The following is a 13628-nucleotide window of genomic DNA, read 5'->3' as shown; positions in this document are numbered from 1 at the left end:
TTAGCAGGAATAGCATCCCAGTAAAAATCTACCTTGCTGCAGTCCGATCGCTTGTTTCCAAATTCTTTTTCTGAATTCATCTCAATTTTAATGTGTTCATCAGCAACGAAGTAGTTGAATGACATGCTTATTTCTCTAACTGAAATCTTAACCTAAGCTTAAAGAAAAAAAGAAAAAAAGTTTCTCAACTCAGAAAGCAGCATTTCAGTATAAGAATCTGTTTTATTTTTATCGTTCAGTGATTGAAACAATATAGAAATTTAACCTGCAAAACTGAATTTATATCACAATGTCTATCAGAAGGCAGGACATACAGTGTTGTTTCATTTTTAATCAGATAAAATATTTCTCTGGACACCAGGTATTACAAACTCTTAACACTATACACATCACTTTATTTCAGAGACTAATTCGTCATAATTTAAATCTATCTTATAAACAATTTCCTTTAAAAAAAACATGGAAGATAAAAAGAACTCAAGTATTAAACTCAAGGCCTTGATTATTTTCTTTTCTTTTTTTTAAACAAAGATATTTTAAGAAATGTATCAAAATGATAACTCTGTGGGTATTATAGCTACTAGTCAGGCTCTGTAACACACTGCTCCACAATTTCTCTCAAGTTTGGATTCTCCATCGCAGCTGCTACTCTCTCTTTGTCGTTGATTTGCTTGTTGACTGCAAAACATCATACGAAAAATAAAGTCAGAAACAGTTTCAGTGGTACTGTATAATGTATACTGCATCAGTAACATGACAAATGTAAGACACCACATTGCAGTGAAGTTTCTCCAAACCTCATTAATGGCCAGCTCAAAGAGGGAGAAAATGCTGTGTACAGTAACAGCACATTGCAGTAACTTTCACTGCAAATTGCTATTTAAGAGAGTATTTGTTTCTGAAAAGGATAGCAAAGCAGGGGAAGAAAAACACTTCTCAAAGAACAGTCTAAAGCTGCTCTCATCTATAAGCTGTACTTACTGTCTTCTTCAGTGGAATGTGTACCTTCAGATATGTAGATTTCCAGCTGAAAGAGAGGTCATTAATGTTAGATTCATACTTTAATCGTGAAATATATTCATTACTGGAAGAAAAAAGTGTACCATATACATACAATGCACATAATCCATACTTTTAGAAATATTCACAGACAATGGAAGGGCAATGACAATAACTGATCTTAGACTTTATTGCAATATAATCAGACGACAATCTCCTACCCTTTTAGAAGAGGCACCAATAATTCTTTTTCAAAATTGTGGAGTCACTCATTCCTCTCTAATATTAATGGCTCACGTGAGAAAGTAATTGGAGTTAGGCTACTGGAAACATAAGAGAGAATTGGCTCCACCTTTCTACCAAGTTCTCTGCTGCTCACAATTCAGGGACTATTTGTCTGAAAGCCGCTAGAATTGCAAGTGTCACCTTCACAAGCTAAGAACTCTTGAAAAGACACGTAAGTTTTGCTCAGTGATGAGAATCACAGATGTTCTATTTGAAATGGTAGTGTAATACAGTATCTATTTCCTGTAAGAGAGCAGACTATGTGACTAAAAGCTAAATAGACATAAATCACCTTCATGCATTTAACTTAACAGCCTAGGAGGAAAAAAAAAAGAAAAAGAAACACATCAAGACACAACTGATGAACGAAAGTAAATAATACCTTTTATCTTATCTCACTGAAGCTAAACTTAATTGTTATCATGTGTCCAGCATAACAAATCACCATCTACCTAATTATCTAGAAATGCAAGTCTTGCTTTACACCGTTTAACTGGAATGATGAAGCTAGCAACTATTAAAAAATAAGTAAGAATCAACACCATAAATTCTAAGCTAAAGAATTTATATTATTTTGGGCAAGTTTCTAAAGGCCTATAAAGATTTCATGTTTGTCACTAAAGGTCTGCTCTTAGATCCTGCTAAAACCTAAATAGCTTTCTCTAAGGATATATTAACTCCCTTTTCCTCTACACCCTTACATTCCAGCAGCACAGCCAGGGCTGGCCCCTTTTAAGGCAGCATAATGACCAGTGTCAGGCCCATATATCATCTATACAACTGTTCCTACAACAGGTCATAAAGAAGAGATATCCTCAACCCAGCTCCAGTTCTGAATTCTGCAGTCCTTCTGAAACCTAATAAACCTATTCTGAAGTTTTTCCTTCACAGATGATGCCTGGTAGAACTCCCCTGAACTGATTTCTAACTGACAATAGTTATCTTGCTTTCAGGGCTGCTTGCTCACATAGGGTCCACTGGCGAGAGCTATCAGGCATTCCACATGGTACAGTAGATTTAGCAACTACCATTTTATTTTTATGATGCTTTGATATGTAGAAATATCACAGAAGGCTAAATTCATTGTCCCCCAAGGCAAGAGCATGACTTAGATTCACTGCAATATTGGCTTTGAAAACGCCATCTCCTCCACCTGAATGTCAGCGGGCCAGAAAAGCCTGGAAATGTGGTGTATTTCAGAAGGTCAGTGACAAACTACATTTTGTAAAGGAAAGGAAGAGCCACAGTTATTCAGAGATCCTTTCAGGTACTGCACTGTACTTCGACCCTACAGAGGCAAATGACAAGCTTTTAAGAAAAAAAAAAACATCCTCTATCACAGTTTGCAAATTAAAAAAGGGAATGCTGCTGGGTGAATTAAAGAGAAGTTGGCACACAGTCATTCAGGTAGTTTAAAGCAAGTTCCAGAACAGATAGCTTACCTTATGTCTAAAAGGCAAACATCTCTGAAGTTTTATTCTTAAACAAAGGCCTGTTTGAAGAAAAAAAAAAGAGAATTTCTTGTCAAATTCGAGGTTTGAGGTGCATTCTTGGAGTATGACCACTAGCCAGCTGCAGTTTGCTCACAAGATCTGACTTCGTGGTGAGCTACAAGTGGACAAACACAGCCAAACTGCAGCCCCAGTTTGTCCTCAGGCTGAGCCAGCCGTGCAAATACACCCCAAAAGAAACACCAGCTTAGAGCAATCTGTGCAGCTGAGGAAGTGTGGAGAAGGAAAAAAAATTAAAAAGCTGTTTATTGCCTACATTTTTACCCACACTAACCAACTATTTAGAACAGTTGCCATAACCCTTTCCCGTAGCAGAACAAGGAACTGCGTGCTTCAAAGGTCACACACCACCGAAGGATTGCACAATCACTGATGAACAAAGACCCGGCCAACATTAAGTGCTGAGGACGTGATTAATACCAGTTTATGATGACAGGTACGTAATTGATCCTCAGGTCTCAGTGTTATCCTACTGACACCCCTAACAGGGTCAAACTATAAATTATTAGTGTTTGGCATGCTAATGCTTACTATCTATGCTACAATTTCTACATAAAGCAGCAAGGTCTATTTCAGCATAAATACACAACCTTAGTTAAATTAAAGGGTTATGTTCTTTTAAATTTTAAAACAAACTGTGAAATCTTCGTATTGATATATCATGGTGAGACTTGCTGATCTTGGTACATTTAAAGAAATTTCAGAGAGCAGACGTGATCTCTTCACAAATAGCAAAAAAAGCAAAACAAGCAAGTGCGGATTCTCATTCACTGTAACTGCTCTCAAATTCCTAACAGTTCATAACTTTGTTTTGATTGCACATAATTTTTTTTCACATGCACAGGGAACAACCCATAAGGGAAGGGAGAATATAAAGAAGGAAGTCTGTACCACTTCTGAGTAGATTTTTGAGAGCTGCTCTTTTTGAAGACTCTCCCTAACTTGAAAAAAACACAAGACCTTGAATGACTCCACATCTTCTATTTCTTGTTTGTTTGTATGGCTAGGAGGGTTCTCAAGATGAAATTCCCAAACTCCTGGCAAAGCAATACTGCCTTTAAACTAAGTAATATATTATTCAGAAAACGTAAAATTAACTCCACATTCATTGTTACAGATTTAATGAAACTAAAATCTTACCAATGAGAGTCGCCAAAGAGCAATGAGGTACTGTTGGTGTAAACCTGATGATAACCAGATACTCATCTTCACCGATCTCATTTACTTCGACGCAGCTTTCCGTTACCACTTCCAGTTCTTCCAAAGTATTAGGTTTCTCCGGGTCCCGGATAGTACGGATTATATCTAAAGCAGGAGACAAGCCACCAACAATAAAGTTGCTTTCCTAAATTTAATACAAGATGCTTTTTATTAGAAGCACTGTTGATATTGATCCTGCTCAGAAAAGGCAGAGCCGTAACTATCAGTGATGTGTTACCTCGTGAGTTGCTTCAGAGCTGGGCACACTAAAGCACTTCTTGTTCACTGTGCACACACTTTTCACACTCTGGTTCTAAACTTGTTATCTGGTTTTACAACCCCATTTTAATAAATAGGAATCAAAACACGCCTATTAAAGGATAAGTATTACCTTCAGAACTACAGGTGACTTGAAATTAGCCTACCCAAAAGATAAGCACAGATGCAATATTTCAGCTAGACTTTGAACAACCTGAGAGGCAAACAAACCGAACCTTTTACCAAGACAGGTCAATTTTCCTTCCCACCTTTTTTCCCTCCACTTCTCAGCCAGGGCCTCACGGATAAGATTTTGAAGCCATCTTAAGGAAAGCCAGTACAAAAATAATGCACTAATCCATATTTATCTGTATCAGTGGTCACCTCCTTAGCTTGTCAAATGTGGGGATCAACTAGGTTTAATAAATCCATACAGAAAATAACTGAGTTGCTTTCCATAGAGGTAATGTGCTCTGGATTAGCTTGTGGAAGTTTCATCACACGAAGAAACAGAATTAGCCCTGGCCAACCACAGAAGCCTAGCCAAACAAGGAATTACTTTGTCAATATGTAGAACAGAATCATCTCTGCATTGACATTTCCTCGTAACTTCTGATACATTCTTCCCTCTGTTTTTAAATTGCATCCTCCTTCTGCGTGGAAGTCTGACTTATACAAGAGCGTTATCAGTTACTCTGTCAAGCAGCAGGAGGAACACTAGAGCAGATTTTGTTTAACAGTACTTCATGGATGCCGCTGGTCTTTTAAACTGAAATTTTACAGACAGATGCTTTAATTCTGCAAAAATTGTGCACAAGCGTAAGACTATGAGTGAACTGAAATCAGCAGGACTAGTTACGTGCTTAAGGCTCATAACCTAAGTCACTAGAACTGCTGGTGTTTTCACATACTATTTAAACACCGCTCTTTCTGTGTACAGCATTGCATAAAATCCTCGCACTGCCTCTAATTAATTGCATAAAATCCTCACGCTGCCTCTAATTTCCAACACAATAGCAGTGCCTTCGAGCCTGACAGTGTTTGGAACACTGCAGGATCCTACACGGAGCGTTTCCAGAGGTGAAACCTCTCCGTATCTCACAGGCTGAGCACCAAGAAGCCAGCCGCTCCGTAGCTGAAGTTTTGCTGGACTCCCCCACAGCCCTGCCTGGAATTCCTGGCCCTTCCAGGTGCGCCCAGTCGCTGCTAACCCCAGGTGATGAATGTGGAGGTAACTCCGGGAGCAGGCCCGCATTTGCCCCATTCCCTTGCCACAGCCAGGAGCAGCGGCCTCATTATGGCCCCGTTGTAGCCCTGCCGACCGAGCTCAGGCAGGGCCGGGTCCCCCAGCGCACCCCTGGCTCCGTGACCACCCCACCCGTCCCCAGGCAGCCCGGGGACAGCCAGGAGGTGCCTAGGACAGGCCCCGGCACCTCACAGGGTTGCAGGCACCCAAGGGGCCGCGCCCAGCCTGCCCCACAGCCCCATAACCCCACAGCCCTTCTCTCTCCCCCACACGAGGACCCCCCCACACCTCCTGCACCCTGACAAGAGCCCGGGACCACGACCCCCTCAGACCCTCACAGGCCCCTCACAGCTCCCTACAGGCCCTCCCAGACCTCCCCTGGGCCCCCCCTAGGCCCCCCACAGACCCCTCACAGACCTTCACAGGCCCCCCCCTCAGATCCTCACAGACCCCACCCAGGCCCCTCCAGACCTCCCCTAGGCCCCCCCAAAACCCCTCACGGACCTCCCCCAGACCCTCACAAGCCCCTCATAGGCCCCCCCCCAAGCCCCTTCAGATCCCCACAGCCCCCCCCCAAGGCCCCCCATGGCCCCCCCAGACCTCCACAGGCCCCTCATAGGCCCCTCACGGACCTCCCCCAGACCCTCACAGGCTCCTCACGGACCCCCCACAAGCCCCTCACAGGCGCCCCCCAAGGCCCCCCCAGACCTCCACAGTCCCCTCACAGACCCCTTATGGCGCCCCCCAGCCCCTCACGGGCCCCTCACGGGCCCCCCTCAGCCCCCCCCAGCCCCTCACGGCCCCCACCGCTCCCCGGCAGTCACCGTAGACCTCGAGCGCCTTGTCCTGCTCCATGGCCCGGCCCCGGGGCTCATGGCCGGCCCTATGCGGCGCGGAGTAGCGCAGCGCCCTGCCCAGCGCCTGCGCCAGCAGCCCCAGCACCAGCGACATGGTCCCGCGGCGCCATGGGCAGCGCGGAGCGGCCCCGCGCGGCCACCGTCCGCCAGCCCCGGCGGCGCTGTGGGGGCGGGGCTTCGTTATCGGGGGCACGCCCTCTGATTGGACGGGGCGTGGTGTGAGGGGCGGGGCTTCTTTGATGCTCCGCCCACTGGGCGTGGCCACCAGACCCCTCAGCGGTGTCTGAGGGGACCCTGGGGGGGATGCTGCGCGCAGTGCCCTTGGTTCCCTGGTGTTGGCAGCTGTGGAGGCTGCGAGCAGCGTTTGGTGGCGCGTATTCCGCTGTCAGTGGAAATAACGAGCTAGTTAATAATATATTTAATATAGTTAATCTATTTAATGATAATCTTAGCCTCACCCACCCGCCTCAGCCAGCGCTGACCGAAGGAGACTACAACTCCCAGCACGCAACGCGGCTCCCCCTTCACCGCCCCTCAGGCGGTGCTCACAGCGGTGCCTGCTGGGAGTTGTAGTCGCGGCGCGCGGCAGCGCTCTCAGCTGACCGGAAGGGGGCAGCCCCGCAAGATGGCGGCGGGCGGCGCCCCCTGAGGAGGAGCCGCGGGAGGGGGGGGGGAAAATGGCGGCGGGCGCCGTGAGGGAGCTGCGGGTGCTGCTGGCGCCCGGCTCGGGGCAGGCCTGGGGCTCCCCGCGGGACGCGGCCCGGCTGCGGCTGAGCAGGGGCCAGGACGCTCTGGGAGCCCTCCTGGCCCCTGGTGGTATCTACCTGGAGGCTCTGGCGCCGGGCGGGGGCGGCCGGGCCCGGGGCTGCGCCCTGCAGGGAGCCTGGGCGGAGTAAGTGAGGGGCTGGTGAGGGGGGGGCGGGCTGGGGGGGGCTGCAAACGCCTCAGGAGAGTGAGGGGGGGGGGGTCAAAACCCTGCCCTGAAGAGCTCTTTGTGTAAAATCCCCGTGCCGAGGGGTGGTGCTGAGGGCTGTGAGGCGACGGGGTGGGCTGCCCGGGGAAATGGGGCAGTCACCGCACCTGGAGGGCTTTAAAAGACGTTTAAATGTATTAATCGGTGATCTCGTTTAGTGGAGGACCTGCGAGTGTTAGCTGAGAGGTTGGACTGGGTGATCTTGGAGCTCTCTCCCAACCTAGGTGGTTCTGGGATTCTCTGATTACAAAGGTTTATAAAATAAAAGGTGTGGAGGGAGGTCGCCCGGCCTGGTAGGTTGGTTGCTGTAGAGCCAAGGCCTTGACTTCCTCGCCTGGTGGTCAGGGCGAGCGCTCGCGCGTGACACGAGGCGGTCACAAGGCGCCTTCAGGCCGTGGTGGTGGCTCCCAGCGCTGAGGCAACCCCACGGGCACGCAGCGGGCCCCAGCAGGTGCGGTGCTGAGCAATGGCAACGCCTGCGTGGTACTCTGTGCCGTCCTCTGTGCCCATCCTCTGAGGCCCTGTAGCTCTTTCCTCCTTGCCCGCTCTCATGTGAGAGCAAGTACGGATGGAAACAGGCACCTGGAGAGTTCATCAGCCCAAGCAGCAGGGGGGCAAAACGGGTGTTAGGCTCTCTTCATCCTAGCAATGCTCCTCCTCCTTCTAAAAGAAGTCCCGAAGCAGAGTGTAATGTGGCATGGGTGACAAAAGAAAAGAATTATTCAGAGACAGAAATCTGTTCTCTTTAGAAGAGAAGTAGGGATTTCTCAAGCAGTGTTTTGCGTTGCAGCTGCCTTTAGAGAACAAGCATGTTATGGTGCGGGAAGGGGTGGTGGCAGAATCTTTACTTCAGAAGGTTAAAATTGAACTGTACATCATTAGCACGCTTCCAGAACTGTTCAGTGTATGAAATGGGGAAAGTAAGGTCGATAAACACACTGAATATTGCATCTTCAGCTTCCTGTGGGAGAATACAGAAGATTGTGATCTACAAACAGACAAGACAAAAATAGTGGCTCTTAGTAAAAATCACGAACTGTTCGTCTATGAATTCACTATAGAAGATGGAGATTGTAACCTGATTTTCCTGCACAGTTGTAAGGAAGATATGCTTAAAAAGCACCTCGAAGTCAAAAATATTAGTGAGTAAATCTCAATGTGTATTCCATATTTGTAATTGTTATAGGTCCAATTTTGTGTACTTCATTTGGTGAAACAAATAGATGCAGAACACAAGGGAAGCGTGAAGTATTTTTGCACTGATTTAGTGTGATCAGAAGCAATATTCATGAGCTTGACAAATAACTGACACTTCTGTAATCAAAGGTGACATTGTTAAAAGGAATTAAGCTGTTGAGAGTCAGATGTTTGGATGACACAAAGTCAAAAATAAGTGTGTTCATGCAGCTGTGCTATCTCCAATTTTCACCATCATACCAGAACAAATGGGGCTGTTCACTAATCCAGCAAAGACTAATTATGTGTTGAACCTTGTGCTCCGTGATTGGCAAGTGTAGTGTACAGTCACAGTGCAGTCTTTGCAGGACCTAGGGCTTTGATGTTTTACGTATTATTTAAAAGTTTCCATTGCTAAAATATCTTTATTTCCAACGATTGTAGCTTTCAGTGCTGACTGAAGAATGGTTTTGTGATTTTTTTGCATTCTTCAGAAGTAGTGTCCATTTAAAAAACTTGTACTGTTGGACACTGTGCTACAATTAACACTCCTGACAAAATACGAGATTTAAACAAAAACAAGCCCCAAATCACAACTTTTATCAATACAGCGGCTGAGGCAATGTCTTTGAGCTGTGATTTTCTTGAGATTCCTTTACAGTCAAAAGTGCCAGATTGCCGTAATCCTAAAATACCTTTAAATTTACAGGTCTTTCTTCAATATTGTCTTTGAGGATACTGTCTTTTAAAGACAACAGATGCCTACTTCTGCTCAATAACTTCATTGTTGTGCATCTTACCTTTCCTGGAGAAGATTCATCAGTAGAGACGTGTGACTGCATTACCCTTGATTTGGCACCGCAAGTTTTGGAAAGAATATCAGATATAAACTTCTGCAGGGGAATTCTCTTCTTTTTAGACAGTTCTGGCTGGATTTGTATCCTTTGCAGTAGGCACTAGCTGGCGGTGTAAATGATCTGGAAGAACAAGGTCAGTTTTCTTTTTTGTCAGGATTACACACAAGTTTCTTTTAACAGTCTTTTGAAGGTGCTTTCAACAGAGGGGTTGTGTGGTTGTGGTCATTTCATCAAAAACGTCTGGGTCAACTCTAGTTTCTCAGCGTATTAGAGGAAATTTGTTCCACACTGGAGTGTTGGTTTTCAGCACTTTTGGTATGTAGAGCTGTGTATAACGTGCTTAAGTCTCCTGTCCCTAAGCTTTCTTTTCTTAATGAGATGCTTTAGAATTAGTCTACCTGGGCTTAAAACGCTGCTGTAAAACAAGCAGTTATGAGTGTTTTGCTGTGCCAAGATTGACCAGGGCTACAAAGTTAACAATTCACTGTCTTCCTCTTCTGTGTAATTTCTTGTTTGTTGGACTATCTGAATCCTGGCATTTTCTTTGACACCTTTTAAAGACATATTTGATTCTTTTGATGGTGCAAATCTAGCGAACATTGATGTAGCGCTCTGCCAGGGAGGTGTGCAGCATGAGAACAGGAGTTCAGCCATCACATCACCGCTCACTGCAGTCAAAGTGTCATATGATCTCAGTGTTGCTGTGATCATCAATTCTTCCTACAGCGCCATTTCTGTGGATCTAAACAAGTACTTCAGGTATGTTTGCAGTAGATTTGCTCAATGAAAGTTTTAGCAGAATTGCTAAATGAAAGTTAAGTACAACTAACATTAAATGTGCCTAATCTTAGTCCTGTAACAGCTGAGATGCTGTCAGCTTTTTATTCTGAGTACTGACTCTAGGGTAGAGCAGAGATTTCACATTTGTTTAAAGATTGCCCATTAATATTTGCTCTACTTTATGCCCTGTCACTTAAAGAAGTAGAAATGTTTTATAGTGGATTTTTTTTTCCTAGGAAGATAGGGATATGTACTCTCAGTTACTGCCAGTGGAGGTTAACAACACCTTTTAGAAGAATGGCAGAGCATATAGGATTGTTAAACTTTTCTGATACAGCCTTACTGATTTTGCTTGATAAATTAGGACAAGATTGTAATTTAGGCATTGTCTATCTCAGAGGAAACACAATCAGGTTTTGATGGCTTACCTAGATACATTTATGTAGATACTGTTAATCAGAGAGAAAACTGCTTCTCTGATAGCTCCCATTTTTTCTGATTTTACTCCTGATGGAGTTAAATATGATGGGGGAAAAAAATAAATAATCCACCATGGAGATAAAAATTAATTCTAATAATGATTTCTTTTCAGACAGTTCCCTGGGCATTTGATCTGTAAAAGAGATTCTCAAAGTCTTCCAGTGAAGCCACCTGAAGGTCTTGATGAGGATGACCTTGCTAGTTCTGACTACAGTATGGAGCTTATGTCATCATCTTTCCGTGTGGACAGGTACATAATGAAAATACTAATCTAGAAACCAAAAAGCATATTGTTTGACCGAGGAAACGTTAAAAGTTGGTTTAGCTGTGTTGTTCCTTCCGTAATACGTGGTATTATGGATAACTTGTTTCTCCATCCCAGGTCCTGGAAGGCACACTTATCCTCACTACGCGATGCAATCAGGAAAAGAAGACCACGTTCTCCAAGTTTGGTGTATGACACGAATTTACCGTGGTATCAGTATTTTACCCACCTTGAAGATCATGATCCCTTAATCTATGAAACTCCTGAGAAGGTGCTGGCTGTTGTTCCGAAGGCTGTTTGGTGCGTCCCTTCCAAACCATTACAAAGCAGTGGTACAACTCTCAGTGATTCAGCGCAGCACTGGAAACAAATCTGTGTAGAAAGACCACAAGAAGTGGTGAAACTGGAGTGTAAATCTGTAACTGGAGTTAAAGCACTGTTTGTAATATTAACAAACGATGAAAGATTGACTCTTGCTCTCTGGGATTTCGAGTCACAAGATGTGACTTACTACCACTTCAGCAAAGATACTGTTTATGTGGATTGTAACGAAGATGTGCCATTATGTCTACTTCTGACAGGTGAAGGGCTTTTTTTATGTAATTGTTTTGGTGCAGGCTTCAGATAAAGAGGCTTCTTGTTTGTGGTCTTCTTCTGTTTGGCTGTTGTTTGTGTTCTGTCAGCCTGTCTGGCTGCTGTTGGCTAATTATGAATGTGTTCTTGCTGAGGTGAAATCCAAATGGAGTCACTACAACTTTGTGTTATTATCTGCTGTGTAGCAACTTGCTTATGTGTTTTTAATTATGATTTGATTCTTTTATTTAGAGCATGGTCTTTCCTTAATTCTGTTTGGTTTAACTCAAGAAGAGTTTTTGAATAGATTGATGATCTATGGCAGCGCTGGAGTTGTAGATTCTGTTTGTCATCTCAATGGATGGGGACGATGTTCGATTCCAATACATGCGCTAGAGGTAAATAAGGCTGATTCATGTCCTACAGCTCTAATTTCTTCTTTTGAGAGAAACCTTCTTTTAAAAAAAACTATTAATCCAGAAGTCTGGGACTCTGCAACAATCTGTCCACACTGTAATTCTGTGTCAGTGTATGTTCAGGCATGTTTGGAGGGAGGGAGCTTAGATGGAGACATTTGGTAGGGTTCTTTTAATTTGTTTGAAAGGTGTGATAGAAAGTGAACTGATAGGGAAGGGGGGGAAGGTTCACAGCAGTTTTCAGTTGCTGTAAGCTTATTCAAAGTCCTGATTCTCACAATGCTTTTTTATATCCCCCATCAAACGCTAATAAATTGCTTAACTAACATTTTATCTCTAAAGATACTGGGGCAGTTTCTGCAAAACCAATTAAAAGAGCATGGCAGGTACTCAGCAGGTCATCTTGTTACGCCAGGTTACAGGCGTTGCACATGTAGTTTAAATTTCTTCTTTTCTTCTGCATGCATACTTTGTTACTGCATATGAAGTAAAAGTGCTAGCAATAAGTGTACCATGTATTTTTTAGAATATGTGCATAACAGTGCTACTGTGTGTCTGCCTAGGCTGGTTTGGAAAATCGTCAACTAGACACAGTAGACTTGTTTTTAAAAAGCAAAGAAAGTCTTTTTAACCTTTCTGCACCCTGCTCTGGACCTGAACAATCTACTGATAGTGCGTCTCAGTCTTTTCTGAAAAGTGAGTAAAACACTGTAATACACTGAGGTTGAGATTGAATTGCCTTTCAGTTTATGGTTTTGCATTTGTAAAACCACATCAAATTGCCTGATCTCTTTTATGTTGGGATGTTGCTGTATTGCAGCTTCTTTAATTCCGGAAAGTGAAAGAGAATTGGTTTACAAAATGTGGCTTTTTGATTGAGTTCTAGCAATGACTTGTTCTAAGCATTTTGATGTGAAAGCAAAGCATGTTACATAAGTTGTTTGACATGCTTTAGAAGATTTTAGTAGCATACCTTTATTCTAATTTATATTTTATATGATCACTCGTGATAGAATGCAGATGTAACTTTTTATGTAATTATTGCAGATTTGGAAGAACTGAGGCCAGCTTTAAATTTACTTTGCTCAGCAATTAGAGAAAATGATATGGAGCCTCAGAGTAAACACTTTTCTGAGCAGCTGCTAAACCTCACGTTGACTTTCCTTAGCAAGCAACTTGAAGAAATTTTTGTCCACACAGAGGGTAAGATTACTCATTTTGAATCATGCATAGTAATGTAATATATAATTGTTTAGATAAATAAGAACTCAATTTTTGAATTAAAAGCCCAAATTTACTTAGAATTAATGAAAAAGGGCTTGCACTAGAGTTAAGTGAAAGGTATTATTTAAGGGGAAGCCTGAGAAATTAGTATGAATACAGTATCTGTATATAAGCACGAACAGCTATGATCAGGCTGTCACATCAGGCAGGGTACCGTCAGCTGGATTGTATTGGGACATCAGGATGTGTAAGAATGGCAGAATCAGACTTTAAGGTGATGCTGGGTCCTTCACAGTAGTGCAGTTAAATGGCTTGACTTTAGCCCTCATCCTTTTCTCAGAGCCACCACCTGAAATACACTGGCACAAATATTCCTGTGGAATGGAGCAGACTAGTTTAAGAAACAAGTTCAGCTGAAAAATAGCCTACCAGGTTATTTCTCATCTGGAGCACTTCCAGTTTGATTTACTGTGTGGCAACAGTTGTATGTCGCAATATAACCCAAGGGCTGGTACAGAAAAAAGAGCA

General features: G+C 43.7%; 2 protein-coding genes across 3 annotated transcripts in view; one reads left to right on the top strand and one right to left on the bottom strand.

Annotated features, from left to right (window-relative positions):
• Positions 1-202: 202 nt before the first annotated feature.
• Positions 203-6528, bottom strand: CIAO2A (cytosolic iron-sulfur assembly component 2A). Its single transcript, XM_068695331.1, has 5 exons — positions 6324-6528; positions 3936-4100; positions 2727-2776; positions 982-1027; positions 203-678 (listed from the first exon to the last, which is right to left on the bottom strand). The coding sequence occupies exons 1-5, from the start codon at positions 6448-6450 to the stop codon at positions 581-583; spliced, it is 486 nt and encodes a 161-aa protein (XP_068551432.1). The 5' UTR covers positions 6451-6528; the 3' UTR covers positions 203-580.
• A 428-nt stretch (positions 6529-6956) lies between these two features.
• The window catches only part of SPG11 (SPG11 vesicle trafficking associated, spatacsin), a 38473-nt gene continuing 31801 nt past the window's right edge, over positions 6957-13628 (top strand). For both annotated transcript variants that reach the window (XR_011100542.1, XM_068695218.1), the window contains exons 1-9: positions 6957-7248; positions 8287-8471; positions 9215-9442; positions 9923-10121; positions 10735-10872; positions 11005-11468; positions 11713-11858; positions 12440-12572; positions 12924-13079. Coding sequence is in view for 1 of the 2 variants with exons in the window: in XM_068695218.1 (XP_068551319.1) it covers positions 7034-7248; positions 8287-8471; positions 9215-9442; positions 9923-10121; positions 10735-10872; positions 11005-11468; positions 11713-11858; positions 12440-12572; positions 12924-13079 (1864 nt within the window). In the remaining variant the exon portion in view is untranslated. The remainder of the gene's footprint in view (positions 7249-8286; positions 8472-9214; positions 9443-9922; positions 10122-10734; positions 10873-11004; positions 11469-11712; positions 11859-12439; positions 12573-12923; positions 13080-13628) is intronic.

The sequence above is a fragment of the Anas acuta genome, chromosome 12, assembly GCF_963932015.1.
Source record: "Anas acuta chromosome 12, bAnaAcu1.1, whole genome shotgun sequence".
Lineage (NCBI taxonomy): Eukaryota > Metazoa > Chordata > Aves > Anseriformes > Anatidae > Anas > Anas acuta.
Note: the sequence above shows the minus strand (reverse complement) of the source record. Positions and strands in the feature narration are given on the sequence as shown.